The sequence below is a fragment of the Aulonocara stuartgranti genome (assembly GCF_965226115.1).
Source record: "Aulonocara stuartgranti genome assembly, chromosome: 11".
Lineage (NCBI taxonomy): Eukaryota > Metazoa > Chordata > Actinopteri > Cichliformes > Cichlidae > Aulonocara > Aulonocara stuartgranti.
The window spans coordinates 25,804,795-25,820,673 of record NC_138947.1 but is presented as its reverse complement, the minus strand read 5'-3'; the positions used below and the strand labels follow the sequence as shown (position 1 = coordinate 25,820,673).

The 15,879-nt window shown below is 39.0% G+C and overlaps 1 protein-coding gene across 1 annotated transcript in view; it reads left to right on the top strand.

Moving 5' to 3' along the window:
- Positions 1–15,879, top strand: part of LOC309717712 (CUB and sushi domain-containing protein 3-like) — a 245,739-nt gene that overhangs the window by 95,775 nt on the left and 134,085 nt on the right. Inside the window, 12 exon segments of the mRNA XM_082552492.1 lie at positions 113–200; positions 824–948; positions 1,792–1,913; positions 4,278–4,381; positions 4,667–4,779; positions 5,102–5,284; positions 5,939–6,265; positions 7,088–7,282; positions 7,657–7,795; positions 9,195–9,382; positions 12,967–13,155; positions 14,918–15,034. Of these exon segments, the coding sequence (XP_082408618.1) occupies positions 113–200; positions 824–948; positions 1,792–1,913; positions 4,278–4,381; positions 4,667–4,779; positions 5,102–5,284; positions 5,939–6,265; positions 7,088–7,282; positions 7,657–7,795; positions 9,195–9,382; positions 12,967–13,155; positions 14,918–15,034 (1,890 nt within the window).

Genomic DNA, 15,879 nt, shown 5'->3' with positions numbered 1-15,879 from the left:
TATCGGCTATTCAGGTGCTTGCTGTTGCAGTGGGTGTTGTCTGAATACACTGGGCTTTAGCAATTCAAGTGTCTCTCTCACAGTATTCTTGGTCCCTGTCTTCTCTGCTTAGTGAATGAAGGAGGAATCAAACAGGTGTCTAATTACTGCCCTGACCCAGGGGAGCCGGAAAACGGCAAACGGATAGGCTCCGATTTCAGGTGAGTTGTTGTTTCGCAGCTTGAGTGAAGGATACGTAGCGTATGTGCAGATGTGTGCTGAGGGATATTGAAATGAGTGCTCCGCTTTCAGTATTATAACTTGCGCCACATGACTGCATGTCCTGAGTTTTTACTGTCACAATCTATTAAGTCAGCAACAGGTGTGCACATAAACTAGTGTTAACCAGTTTATTCTCCACCTGCTGCAGATTTCAAACATTCTTTGCTTTATTTACTGTCATTTTAGTAGATTCTCAGTCTGTTGGCTATAATCTTCTTGTTAATATTGTGCAATTTAATTTGTCTCAGTGCCCATTTAGCAAGCATAGGAAAAAGATAACAGGGAAAATAATATGATCAACTTTCAGTCTCTTTGTTCTGTTATGTGGCATGGTTTGATTTTTTTTTCAGTCTTATCCTGTTATGTGTGCATAGGGAAGCCCAGTGTAGTCACCTGTGACAGTACAAGTCCATTGTCATTGTCTCGCATTACTGCATCATATACTCGTTTCTTTGTAAATGAATGACCTGAAACAAATAATGAATTTGATATTTCATCAGGAGTCATTTTTGAGGAATTGATTGCTTTTTTCGGGCATTAATGGTGTTTGCTATCTTCTCAGTATCGGAGCAACTGCTCAATTTACCTGTGATGAAGACCATGTGCTGCAGGGTTCCAAAACGATTACCTGCCAGCGCGTTGCCGAAGTCTTCGCTGCTTGGAGCGACCACAGACCCGTCTGCAAGGGTGAGCGGGGCTTCCGATGAGCTAATAAAACTGTTTGATTAAGGCGGTGCCTCTGGATATATGCTCCATGCAGATAGAGGAAAGTTCATTGCTGTTAATTATGTATGAAAGCCTCTTCTGCTACACTCTGCTTTTCCATTCCAAAATGCCCTCACTGTTTTTCTGTGTTTCATAATACCTGGAGCACCTTTTAGAATTTGATTAATGGAAATGTGACTAATAGACCTCCTCTCTACTTGTGCAAACAATATATTACCTTTCAGTCACATTACAATGCACGAGTTATTACTCTGCCTTCTGAGCGCCACTTTCATCAATATTTATTGTGAAGTTGAAATTAATTTTTATGGGTCATTTAGTGATGTTTATGCTGTGTGTCCAGCACAGATCTTTATATCTTTTCTATATACACAGACAAGTATAAAATGATAAATATGTAAAAATGCCGTTTGGCCTGAATTTTTGGTCACTGAAAGTACAATGAAAATGTTTGGGTTGACCTTTTTGCCTTTAAAGCTCCACCAATTCTCCAAGGTACACTTACTGAGAGATTTTAAATCAGCGTTCCAGATTGGAGAACTTTATGAACTAGAAAAGTTTGAGCTGTCTCAGTTAAGATCAGGGCTCAGTGGGGATCACACACTGTGCTGGAGGACTCCTTTTTCTTCATGATTCTCACGATGGTTCTGTATTGCTCGTGTACGTTGGGGGTTATTATGTCACGTCATATTGCAGAACGCACTTCAGACAAGTCAGTGATAACAGCAAAACATTTAAAGTGCCAAAAAAGTTACACAGGCTGTATATCTTCTCTGCTTTGATATTCCTCTTATACTGTTGCAGTGAAAACCTGCGGGTCGAATCTACAGGGACCGTCGGGGACGTTTACATCCCCTAACTTTCCTATCCAATATGAGAGTAACTCGCAGTGTGTGTGGATCATCACTGCCAGTGATCCGAACAAGGTAGGAGAACTTGTACACTGTCCATTAAACATCCACCACTACTGTTACAATGGTAACCGTAGCAGTCGATGTTTGAGGTGAGGATTCAGTAGTGACAAGTCTTGTTATCTTGGCTTTTTTCCGCATTTTTCTGTGTTAATAAAATAGCGGTAAATTCTGATACAGTAAATCACAAAAACTATGCATTTTCACCTTTCTCTGCTCACCGCCGCATTGGAACAAAGCAGTTACTTCCAAAATATAAATGCAATAGACAAAAGGTCAAGATTAGAAGCCCAGTGAGGCTCATGATTGCAATAATAAGAGTAAAGGTTTTGTGTAGTGCCAACCTGCAATTCCATTAAGGTAATAAATAGTAGACCAACACTTGTAAAATTTACCTCTGAGTAATCTCTTTGCACTGCACCTCCCTCATTAGTTTTATAAAAAAAAAAACACATTATTTTGTTGCTCCTGAGCACCATTACATTTGTTCTGTGAAAATAGTTCCTTCCCTGTAGAGCATTTGTCGACGTATTTCCTTGGAATTTTTGGATCTGTGTTTTATATGCATCTGTTTTTTTCCAGGGTTATCCAAGTTAGGAGGGGCTACATAGAATATGCATATATTTCCATTTTTACTTTCTGTCATTAATGCACATTGCAGGAGTGGATGGCATTTCGGTTCTCACTAGATTACCAGCTTGACTGTGGCTGTTGGCAGCCTAGCGATTCGCTTCATTCATCTGTGGTCACGGAAATGGGGAGAAATAATGATTGATTGAGACCAGCTTTTCCCCAAAGTGAAGAGGTCAAAGCTGTTTTCCAAATGGTCATTACTGCTCTCCTACATAAATTTGTCTTTCTATTGGTATTCTATCCAGTGAGCCATGTACACAGGGGTGTCGACTAAGTACTTTCCTGCTAATAAATAATAACTAACCAACTGACGCTCATTCAGAACTCACTAGGACTGGCAAGTGCCATAGCTTTGTGCCACTGTGCACTCTCCTAGGCAAACAAGCCATTGACTTGGCACTGAAACTTGGTCCATTAGTGTTATTATGGTAATTATGCTTATTTGCGTGTCGTAATGAGGCTGTTATACATACATATTGTGCAGACGCTGCCCAACCCATGGCCAAAAGAACGAAGGCTATGGATGAGCAAGCGGCCATCATATGGTTGTCATCAACAGATGTGACACTGGTGTCATTACGGCATCCTTCCTTTCATCACTAATCCGTGCAGGCAAAGTGCAGGCTGAGATAATGTGGCATGTTTGTGTAATGCCTCTGCAGCAGACATGATTATTAGTGTAAGCAGCTGTTGCCAGTTTGATCTTTAAAAATGTCATCTTTTGTGACGCTATGTACATTTGTTAAGGGGGTAAAAAGATTCACCAGTGACAGCCGACAAAGATATCTCAAGGGTAAATGCAGACAGGCAATTAATAATTTCATATGCTTAAGTTTGCTTTACTCTGATTGGTTCTTAAAATTCGATTTGTGTTCTGAAGTGATGCTGCTGTCAGTTTCTATATTGCTCTGAAGGATGCTTGCGGTGTCCTTTGTCTATGCTGCACATCCCCATTAACATTCACTCTATAAGCCTTTTCCTATAAAAAGTCAAAAATCTGATATGACTTGTGTTTTATATTTTCCCTCTATTTCCCCGAACGCCACTGTTGATTTAAGTTTTCGGGTAGTTTGTGGATATTTGATTAAAGTACCAGAATATATTGTATGTTATAGCAGCTATGTGAATTATGAAAATAGAAGGAAGCGTCTTCAGCTTTTATAGCTCTGCTTGATCAAACATTGAGCTGTCCTCCTGTGCAAATGTATATGACATTACATGGAGTTTCTCTGTGTACGCCTGCCTTTTGCAGTTTAGCTACAATATCTTCAGCAACATTTTCCCAAAAGGCAAGTTATGGAAATGAGCAGCTATGTTATGAATATCATAAAAATTAGATGGTGGCTTATTTGGTAATAAATCTTTAGAATAACTGCTCATCTGATTGAGAGGGTTTGGCCTATTTAAATGAACGCAATGAATAACATTGACTGGCGGGGTTAGCAATGTCTGTCAGGAGACCTCTCTGTTTGAATCCCTTCAGTGTAAACAGCTTCCACAGGCAAATGGCGACTTTCAGCTTCATGGTTTTGTTGAAATGTATTGAAAAAAAAAACTGCTGACAGAAAATTGACTTCTCAGCAAATGTTCATAAACTATCTGCAATATACCATGCTGGCTTACTTTATATATATATCATTCAGTAGAGTGTTCTCAAATGTTATTGAATGGTGTAAGGAGGGCTTTGCTGTTTGCAAATTCACGACCAATCATAGACTGTCATAGTGACTTTGTATTTTACAACAGGTCATTCAGATCAACTTTGAAGAATTCGACCTAGAAATTGGGTATGACTCCCTAACTATTGGAGATGGAGGGGAAGTAGGTGACTCTAAAACGATCATTCAAGTGTAAGTATTTCATAAACTACTTCATTGGATAGATTATTTTAGCATAATATTGCAGTCAAATCTTTCCAAATCTTTTTGTGAGTCGACATTAAAAGAAATACTTGAACAAAAGAATCCTTGAACCGGTTAAATGACTCCACCACTTCAAGTGTGGCTTACTTGTTCAAGTTACTTGTGTTTTTTATCTGCGTATAACAATGTTTGTCTTCTAATCTGCTTAACGTGTAATGAAATCTCTCAATAGTGAATTTTGATCCCACACTGGCTTGTTTGTCTTATCTGCAGGCTCACTGGGAGCTTTGTCCCAGACCTAATTGTCAGCATGTCCCATCAGATGTGGCTTCACCTCCAGTCTGATGAGAGTGTTGGCTCAATTGGATTCAAGATCAACTACAAAGGTACACACACTATTGTGCTGATGCCATCTCTCACTGTCTGTATTCATGTCTGTCTCTGACTGTCTCTCACTAAAGCAGCAATTTTATTTTCCTGTCTGCCTTCCTGCCGATCTGTCACTCTTTTATCTTTCCACTTCTTAAAAAAACTTTCTTAACCCAACTTCCACACTCTTCAACTGCACCTATACAGATAATCTTAAAGAAAAAAAAAAACTATCTCAGACTACTTTCCTTGACGTAATCCTCTGCTCTCCCCCTCCCATTTCCACTCTCTTTCTCACTTACTTCATCTGTCCGTCCCCCTCTTTTCTCTTCTCCACAGAAATTGACAAAGAGAGTTGTGGCGACCCCGGTACACCTCTGTATGGCTATCAAGAGGGAACTGGTTTTTTAAATGGAGATGTTTTACGCTTTGAATGCCAATTTGGATTTGAGCTCATTGGGGAAAGGATGATAACCTGCCAGAACAACAATCAGTGGTCAGCTAATATCCCCATCTGCATATGTGAGTCCCATACTTGTTTTTAATGACACCGGATAAGCAATTACTTATGTGCTTGGAAGGTTCACAATGACACTGGGCTATTTGAGAAATAATTACAGAGTTGTTAACTGAACATGCAGAGCTGTGCACACAGCACATTGTGTGAAATGGGAAGTTTTTGTTCAAGCTTGCTTTTTTGGGTGGTTGTTGTTGTTGTTGTACTATTTATCTGAACTGGAGAAGGTAACATGCACTCTACTGTTTATCATCCTATGTCAAGGCATCCCTCTCCTTGTAGTTACAACATTCCTAACCTATCTCCATAACAAAAAACTAGACTTGTGTTCCTTCGATTTAACTGCCTCCTTTGGGACAGTGTGCAGTATTCCTGTGCACCTATATTCATATATGTCTGTACTTTTGTACAGTTCTCTGTTCCGTCCTGCTTACAGTTTCATGTTTCTCAAGCTACTCAGCACCCTTGGGAGTAAACCTGTCTCCAGTTTGCTGAGCTACTTATACAGTACTGACATTGTTCTGTAGAGATCTTTGTGCCTGGTCCTGTTATGGGAGATTCTGCAGTGTAGACATGTCGTGTGGCCAGTGAGAGTTGCTGTAAAACAAATTGCTTACTTGGGATATATAACTGATGTTTTTGCCCTCTCTGTCACACAGTTCCCTGTTTCTCTAACTTCACTGCGCCCATGGGGACGGTGTTGTCTCCAGACTATCCAGAAGGCTACGGGAACAACCTTAACTGTGTTTGGCTGATTATCTCTGAGCCTGGCTCCAGGATCCATTTGGCCTTCAATGACTTTGATTTGGAGCCTCCTTACGACTTTCTTACTATCAAAGATGGGGATCAGTCAGGAGCCACAATACTGGGACGCTTCTCGGGGGCTGAAGTTCCTTCCCATCTGACATCCAATAGCAACGTTTTGCAGCTCGAGTTTCAGGCCGATCACTCGATGTCTGGGCGAGGGTTCAACATTACCTATAGCAGTAAGTGGCTGATCAATGGGTAAATGAAACTAAAAGAAAGAGAAATGCATTCACCCTCTACCTTTCATGGTTAGGGATTTTTTTGGTGGTGTCTCAGGTCTGTCTGACCTGTTAAATTTGTACAATTTTTAGACGCAGTTAACCAAACAAAAAAAAAAATTACTAAGCGTACTGTGCAAATTAATTGTATTAATAGAAGAGGAATGAAGTTTAGCAGAACCTGTAGTTTATGTGAATGAGCGTGTTCTCAGTCACAGAGCTTTATTGTCGTCCTTGTTGCTCTTTTAGAAATTATGTTTTTTCCTGATAATAATGGTTATAATTTCTTGGCAGGCATCTTTTATAACACACAAGGACACATTACAATTCATTGAAGCAATGGACAACAAATATTTTTAAAAAAAAAGGTTAATAAAACCACTGGCAGATTACAGCTGAGTTTTAATAAGTGTAACCCTAGCACAGCTTTTCCAGTCAAGATTTGAGCAGAAAAGCTGCAGCATAAGTTAGGTTAATAGTACCTTTATAAACAAAAAGCGCCATTTAGTACTGTGGAGGTAGTGCTTAACTCAGATGCCTTATTGCCTATGCAGTGCCATTGTAATTCTTTTGCTTTTCCTCCGGTGCAATTCTCAACAAGCTTTAAAGACAGAGGCTATTGTCAACCCTACGTGTATAGAGCAGACCTTTGTATGTTCTTTTTTCCTCTCTTACGGACAGCTACATCCATTTCCCTTATCTCTCTACTACTCAAAGACCCAATTTCTCATTCACACAAGAGCATTTGTCACTAGATCTTGTTCCCTTTCTTCTCATTACAAGCTTTTGGGCATAATGAGTGCCCTGACCCTGGCATACCGTTGAACGCTAGGCGCTTTGGGGACAGTTTCCAGCTGGGGAGCTCCATCTCTGTTGTTTGCGAGGATGGCTTTATCAAGACACAGGGAGCTGACACCATCACATGCCATCTGGAAGAAGGCAAGGTGATGTGGAGTGGACTCATTCCCAAATGTGAAGGTAATTAAATTGTAATTGCTAACAATTATGTGAATGAGTATAAGTTAACTGCTGAACTGGGATGAGAAAGAAAGAACAGAAACATGATAAAAAAAAAAGTGAGTGGGTTAGTGTGGAACACGGAGTTCAGTCCATCTAAACCGGGCTAGATTTATTTTCAGGTATCTGTAACTCCAGGCCGTTGGTGACTCATCCTATAAGTGTTTTCTTTCAATATTTTTCATGTGGGTATGAACAGATTACCGAGAGGTATCATCTTTAAAGCAACTTTTTTCTCTTTTCTACCTCTCTCCTCTCCTCTCCTCTCCTCTCCTCACCTCTCCTGCTTTCTTTGTCTTCTTTATGCCCCCTTAAAACTCCTTCCACTGCTCCAGCTCCTTGTGGAGGACACTACTCAGGGCCATCTGGTGTCATCCTCTCCCCCGGGTGGCCAGGCTACTACAAAGATTCCTTGAGTTGTGAGTGGGTCATTGAGGCCGAGCCGGGACGCTCCATCAAGATTAGCTTTGACAGGTCTGTATGACAGTACTGCAACAAGTCAGCCACTGAAACAAAGACACATGTAGAGTGACAAAATCTGGAAAAGGACTTAATTCCTGGTGTAATATAATCACATATTGTGCTGCAGTAGTCATATACCTGCATGCAGACAGACACTCATGTATATATCCCTTTAGTTTATGCATATACAGGACATGTACACAAACATAAATGGCTCCCCTTGGCTGTGGAAGCCTCTGAGTTTGAAATAGAAAGTCAGAGGAGGAAGAACAGACTTTGGTCTAGTTTCCAAAAGTGTTGAAAGCCTCAAGTAATCCTTTATCTTGCTTACCCGCTTTGCTCACTTCCTGAGAGAGCTTCAATAAAAGAAAGTGGGGAAAAAAGGAAAGGGAAAATCTTGGTTTGAAATCTTTATTTCTTAATATTAATAAGTGAAATCATGAAATTCATTCATTCGTTCATGTTGTATAATTGTTGCTTTTTCAAAGGGCTGCCTTTACTGTGACTTTTTTGTTTTGTTTTATTATTTATAAAATTAACCCTCTTTTCCTCTTCCCTCACTTAAAATGAGCACAGGGTTTCTCATGCCTGTTTGAAGCATTACATCTATGATGGCACTATACTCGAGGCAATCTTCACAGTTTCTTATATCAGTGAGATAAGAATGCATAAATTTCAGTCAGGAAACGTCAATAATATTGACAGATATATCTGTGTTGATCCCAGTTGTTTGATGGGGGGGTTAAGAAGGTTGCAACAGATGCATAGCAATGTCACATTTCCAGGAACTGTTCCAATTATTGGAATTTTTGCTGTAGCGCTTTTTTTTTTTTACCCATTGCAGAAAATTAGGATGTTTTTCTGTAAAAGAAATTACATTTTCTTTTTACAGCTTGGTAATACTGTGTTAATATTGGGATAAAAACAAGTGACTTAATTACAAAAGAAATATCAAGTAAATACGACGCAATGACCCGTATCAAGACTGGTTACATCTGGAAACACCAGGTTATTACAACTTTAAAGCCAGTATAAAAAAATCAAATACACTGATATTATCATTATATTGCTCCTGCCTGTTAAGAAAACGAGTAAATCACTAGACCTTACTGCTAGACCTTCTATACTGGTACTAATTGGTTTTGCCTTGTAAGTTTCCACATCACTACGCTCAGTTTGTGAGGCCTTATTAACCTCAATATAAAAGTTTCAGTGTAATATTACTCAGCTCAACCATTGTTGGTACAAAATACAGGGATATTGCTGTATGTTTAAGTGGTTATAACTTCTTGTTTTTACCTTATTACCTCAGTATTGTCACATTTTTACCAAACTGTATGAGGTAACCAAATTTATTTTTTAACAAATATGTATACTTAAAGTCCATCTGTCCTTTTGTTTAACTTTTAAGGTTTCAAACTGAGCTCAGTTATGACTTCCTGGAGGTTCACGATGGTCCCAATCTGCTCTCTCCTCTGATTGGCTCTTTTAATGGAACCCAGGTCCCTCAGTTCCTGTTCAGCAGTAGTAACTTCCTGTATCTGCTCTTTACCACCGATAACAGTCGATCAAACAGTGGCTTCAAGATCTTCTATGAAGGTGAGAGTATAGTGCTATTGCCTGTAATTTCTTCACAACAAAAAAAGGATGAGATGAGATGGTACACATTCAGTTCTATAATTAGACATAGAGAATAAAATTTTAAACAAGTTCAACTGTGCTTCAGCTAGAGGCACTGGAGACTGGTTGGTCAGCTTTTCTGGTAGCACCTAAGTTTCTGAAACCAAATGCCAAGATTAAACTTTGTTGAGGAAATATTTCAGGTCTATTACATCTCAGGAGCACTAGTATTACCATAACAAAATGCCTCAATTAGCGTGGGTTCTCTAACTACATGAGTTCAGATTAGTTACTGTGATTAACATTTAAAGGTGATACATTTTAAATTTTTCATAAGTGCTTAGCTTAGCTGGAGAGGTCCGCTCTGCTGTTTTTAATTTTAGATCATCTCTTGTCTAGTGTTAAAGCCTCACAATTCACAGTGTACATTTCATGCTGGTTATTAGTTTACCTGGGGCTCTTGGCTCTTTGGTAAGGCAAAGAGGCAAGCTTTGTATATTAACTGTAGTCACTTGTCGAATATTGTCGGTTGTTTAGCTTTGACTATAAAGCGCCTTGAGCAGACTTGACACTATCTGTATAAAACTAAATTGAATACAACTTCCATAATTCGTCTCATCAAAGGCTGTGCACTCTTTGAATGTTTACTGTTTATGATAGGTTTGTTCGTTGAGCACATAAGCTTTGTCTTCAGTTGTGGCATTGCATTTAATCTCTTTATGATTGTGATTGCTGGTGCAGAAGTCAGACTCAGTGTAAGTTCTTAATTGAATGTAACTTCATTTAGCTTGATTTATAGTGCACTCTGTGCTATCATTCTTGCTTGGTCTATCATTGAGGCATAGCATTATGTCTGTCACTGCTGCTATATTTATCCATACATATTTTTCTGCTACTCGTATTCCCTCTTTGAGTCTTTTAGAAAGTACTGCTGGTAAATATTTTGTGCAATAAACAAACATAAAAGTGGCTGTTAATGATGTCCTGCAAAGCAGTTGAACATTAATTATTCTGACTTCTTGGATAGAAGCTTCACAGTGGTCAATATAAATTATCCAGGTAGGGGAGAAAATCAAACACTGTGCTGTAAATGTAAACAAACACTCAAAGGAAAAAGGACTCAAGTTCAATGGAGTGAAAGGGTTTTTTTTTGTCAACAGTGCACTTGATGTCTGTGGAGCTGTGATCCCAGATGACAGTGACTATGTGGGATTGCACCTCTGTACTGACTGGCAACCCAAATCTATTGTTAACAATGTACTGCCACTTGTCAGGTGCAAATGGTAGCACCGTGCTTTCAAATACAAGGTCGCAGAGTAAGGTGAAGTTAATCTAATCAAAACAACTGAAGCAAACTATTAGCTCTACAAGGGTACTTAATTTGAAATAAGACTCGGTATACATCATTATGCATTGAATGGTAGTTTTTGAAAAGTCTAGTACAAATATATTCTGGACATACTGTGATTTATTTTCACAATTGTTTGCACTAGCACTATTACCCCGTCACTCCAATTTGATTCATAAGACAGAGGTCGTTATTATGTCTCTGTTATTGACTGAAGGCAGGCCACAAGTGCTTTTGTCTTATTACGTTTCAATCTCGAGTGCATTTTGCTTTTGTTGATGAGGCCGTCGAAAAGCAATAACAGTAAGATCATATTAGCTTCTTGCATTGCCTTTTAGGACATATCTTATTGCCAAAATACTTCTGGGAAAACTAGCCTACTTCATTTGTAAAATTAGTCTGCAAAATAAGGGTTAGTTATCCTGTGAATAAAGTAAGGCACAGAAGCACTACATCATTCCCTTTATGTCTAGGAAAATTCGACCTCTTCAGTTAAATAAAAATTACAGCATGCTATACAATTATTTTAGCCACAAACATTTAAAACATACTACACGGTAACATATTTGACATGACTCCATGGGCTTGGAGATGTAAGGAAATTATTTTCCCACCAAATACCTGCACCCTAGAGGCTACTGCTAGCAGTGATCAATGACTGCTCTGCATATTAAAGAAAAATTCATATGATGTATGATGAAAGTAGTGCAAAGCAAGCTTCCTACAGAGGCTTACACGAGGATAGCAATCTCTCTGTTATCACACAGGTCGGATCACACTAGTTATTAATGACAATTATCTATGGCTTATAAATCTTCTTACACCATGCAACTCTGCCCTATTGCTACAAGGAAATTCTGCAGGTCATACAGGTAAACTATATTATGACAAAGCTTTTCAGATTATATATTTGACTTACTTTGAGTGTTTGTGTTTTGAGCTATAGGTCTCTGCAGGGAGTGCAATTACATGTGTATGTGCTGTACTTAAATACATGCAGTGCTCACAGTCACTGACACCAGATGTAACATGTGAACATATGCCTGTTTTAAGCTATATCTTTGTTACTTTGACTTTACATAAAATAATAAACTGTCTCTATAATTCCAGAAAATTAATCCTTCCATGTTAAGATTCTTCCTCGCCAGTGGCCTGACAACCGCTTACACAACTACTGTCAGTCAGTGGCTAAAATCAGCATATTTTTAGTGCATCAAAAGCAACCCTACTTGGAAGAAATCCAAAAGGCGGTCCTGGAAATCACAGGGAAAATGGGGGCATCTCTTTACAACTTGCATCACTGCAAATTAAGAGAGATGAAACTAGCTCACTGTAGGAGTAAAACTATCAGGCAAATGTGCTTTTGTTTAATAAAAACTTCAAGTGGTCTTCCAGTAGCTGACTAGTATAGAAGGAAATGAAGTGGACGCGCAGTTTCACCAAGGTCATACTCTGAATTCGCTCTCCCCATGAAGCTGCTGCCCTTTACTATCCCACAGTACCTGTCTAAATGGCATGAAGATAAAACCCTGTTTTTTTAAAAATCAAAGAAGCTGACAGCTCTATCAAGGTTATTCAGGAAGAAACTGTTAGGCATTATGGCAGTCAATGCAATAGTTCATTTTTCTGCAGTCTCTACTGTGTACTAACATAGCCTGGTTTGAAGAGTCGTTTGTTTGTCATAAGAAGATTCTTTAAAGTTAACAGTAAAAGAAAGGCAAAGTAAATCTTTTTGCGTTCTATATTATGCATGCGACCTGACACCTGCCTTTTGTTGCTGTGATTTTTAACATCAAAGCTTTGATCTGCACTTTTTTAGAGGGAAAATGTGACACGGAAGTTTCAGTGAATGCAAAAATAGAATTGGCATTTCATGTTTCATGAATGCTGTGACTTCAATCCACCTCAGGAGTGTAAAGGTCATATTATATTTAGTATCAAAATAGAAAAGCCGACGCTTTTACAGTAATGCTGCTTAATACCAGGTGCACACGTGCACACAAGAACTGTGAAGAGTGTGGCTCAGTTATTTTAATAACAGTCACGAGTCAAAAACATGCAGCTAGTTCATGCATAGCTCAGTGCAACACTAAACACTGCATCTAGAGCCTTTGTAACCTGTGTGAAGAAGATCCAGATTTTACATGAGGTAAAATCATACATAACTTCCTTTAAATACCAATGTAAAGAGAATGCTTCATTTTCATTTCTACAGTGGTCACATTGGACACATACTCCTGTATGGATCCTGGTATCCCAGTGAATGGCTTGCGGTTAAGCCACGACCTGTCCATCGGCTCAACTGTGACCTTCCAGTGTGACCCAGGATATAGACTGAGCCACGAGGAGCCTCTAGTTTGCGAGAAGAACCACTTTTGGAGCCACCCACTGCCCACTTGTGATGGTATGTATGCATTCCTTAATTAAATATTTCAGTGAATATTTAACATACATTTAATAGGATGTAATTTCTTTGACTTACAGTATGTACTGACAGTTTTTAATCGCAGTACTTAAAGGATATTGCCACCAGTAGATGGCACAAACTCTACAATGGCAATTATGTTCCTTTGATTCTTCTTAGTCCTAAAAAAAAGATGCACTCTGACAAAAGGTAAAGACCCAGCAATGGGTGTAGCAACATTTAGCACATAGTAGGTTTGACAAATAAAAAAGGTGCTGCCTTTTATTCATAAAACACAGTGCCTCTAGTGCTTTACTGAAAAACTTACTGAGGTGTTGGAAATCAAGTGATATGGAAGACAAATTTTGCCTCACATCAGAACATGGGGTGCAGGATGTATAGATGGATTTGATTTGATAGATTTGATAGGCCAAATAATGCCCTGGGCTGTATTTGAGCAATGTTGCTTCTTGTGCTGTTTACATTAGTATCACACCTGAAGAACATTTGTGAAAATGGTCACGGATCACTCAGCAGAAACAAAATAACAAGTAAAATACATGCAACGTTTGGCATGCTGCACATATGACTCAGTACCACACTATAGTTTCACACCAGTGCTTGTTCTGAAACTAATTTTATATCTGGGAGCATATTTTTGCCAAGGTATGTGCCAGACTGGTGCCAAATGCATTGGCTCTCTGCCTATGGAGCCTCTGAAGTAGATCGTTTTCCAAGCATACTCATCCACTTTTAATGACTTTATGTAATTTTGGCTCATTAATAAAATATTTGATGTAATTTAGTCAGTGGGTAAGGATTCAGGCCTTGATGTGTTGTGTTCGCTGGAAGGCCTGTGGGTGGAAGGAGAGAGGTTTCGAGTAGGGGGTGGGTGTGTACAGCTGCGGAGCCCAAGGCATCCCAGTTATCCTCCAAAATATCATCTGACATCCATTACTTTAAAAATGTGTACACTCACAACAGTCCTACTTCTAATATTTGTCAACTCTAACTGTTTTGAGGAAACTATTCATGAGCTTGGTTGCAAAACCACCCGTAGGTCATAGGCAGATGCAAGAAGGAAAAAACCCACAAATCTTGTCACATTTCATTAATGCTGAGTTCAAAAAAGCTCTGCCCTTTATGTGAAATGACAAAATCTAATGACAGCATGAGAAAAAGGTTACAGGCTTTAACAGTGTTCAATTACACCAGTTAACCTTTAGACACATTAATCCTTACCCCACTGATCCACATGCGTGACATGCGTTGTCCCTTTCTCTTCTTCATTTCCTCTACATCGGTACAACTAGATTATACCTGACTGAAAATGAGTTGAATGGTAACTGTGTCTCTTAAAGATCAATTTCTACCTTGAAGTGACAATGATTCTAAATCCAGATGAATATGATAATCCTCTGAATATGCTTGTAAGTTATTTTGTGTTTTAACTAAATAGATGATCATGTTTTGTAACAATTTCTTTCAGTTTAAGATACCATGAATTAAGAAAATCTGGGTGGATAGCTAAATGTATGAATAATGTATTGCCATGTTAGGCACTAGGGCTGGTTTGGAGTGCACACATGTGGCAGATTTACAGGTGCAAATAAAAATAGCAGGACAGGATGTGATATGACTCAAATGCATTATTCATCTTAACCTCCCCTCTGTCTTCAGGTGAAGGATTTATTGGTTCATTTACAATTTACCCTTTTTTTCCAGCAACAGTTATCTTTCATTATCTTCTTGTTCCATTCAGCATCATGTGGTGGTGATATCAGGGGACCTGGAGGGATCATCTTATCACCTGGCTACCCTGAGCTGTATCCTAACTCTCTAAATTGCACATGGACTGTAGAAGTCAGCCATGGAAAAGGTAGGAGAATGCATCTATATATTTGCATGCAAGCTGTTAGGAACAGCTAAGATGCCCCAAACACTCCACCTTCCAAGCTGGAGGAAGATACACATACCACACCCTCTTTCCCAGTGGGTTCAGACGGCGATTTTATATATAACAGTTTTTATTTATCTAGTCCTTTCTACAGTGAGTCGCATATTTAGTATTCTCAACAATGACCAAATTATGTAACAATAAATTAAAAGGACACATCTCCCCCTCCTCAAAAAGGTTCTAGAGATATAAAAGTGATTTATTATTATAAACTGAAAAGAGTGCAACATGTACATTTAATCAGGCAAAGATCATTTAAATGCAGGGCTTTTATTATTGGATGGTAGCCAGGCCATGAGTGGTAGCTCCACAGTGTAATGGTTTACGCATTTGGGTTCGCTACTGAAGGGAAACACAAATCCTTTGGTGGGGTTGAATCAGGAAGGTCAACTAATAATATATCCACTGGATTGGATATGCAGAGTATGTGGTAACCCAGAATATAAGTAGAAATATTACACAATGTAGTGTTCATTCACTGCTCTTTTTGAGTCTATATTAAATTGTTCAGCTCATTTCGTTCCTTCCTGTATAGCAGCTCTTCTATTCAAGAAGTGTGTGTGTGTGTGTGTGTGTGTGTGTGTGTGTGTGTGTGTGTGTGTGTGTGTGTGTGTGTGTGTGTGCGTGCGTGCGTGCGTGCGTGCGCGCGATAGAGACTTGTATTCTCATATTTTAGAAACTATTTGTCCAGTATACTTTGAACTTTGCGATTGAATGCCTGGGAATGCAGGGATGTACATTCCTGAGTGTGAAGTTGCTTTTTGTGA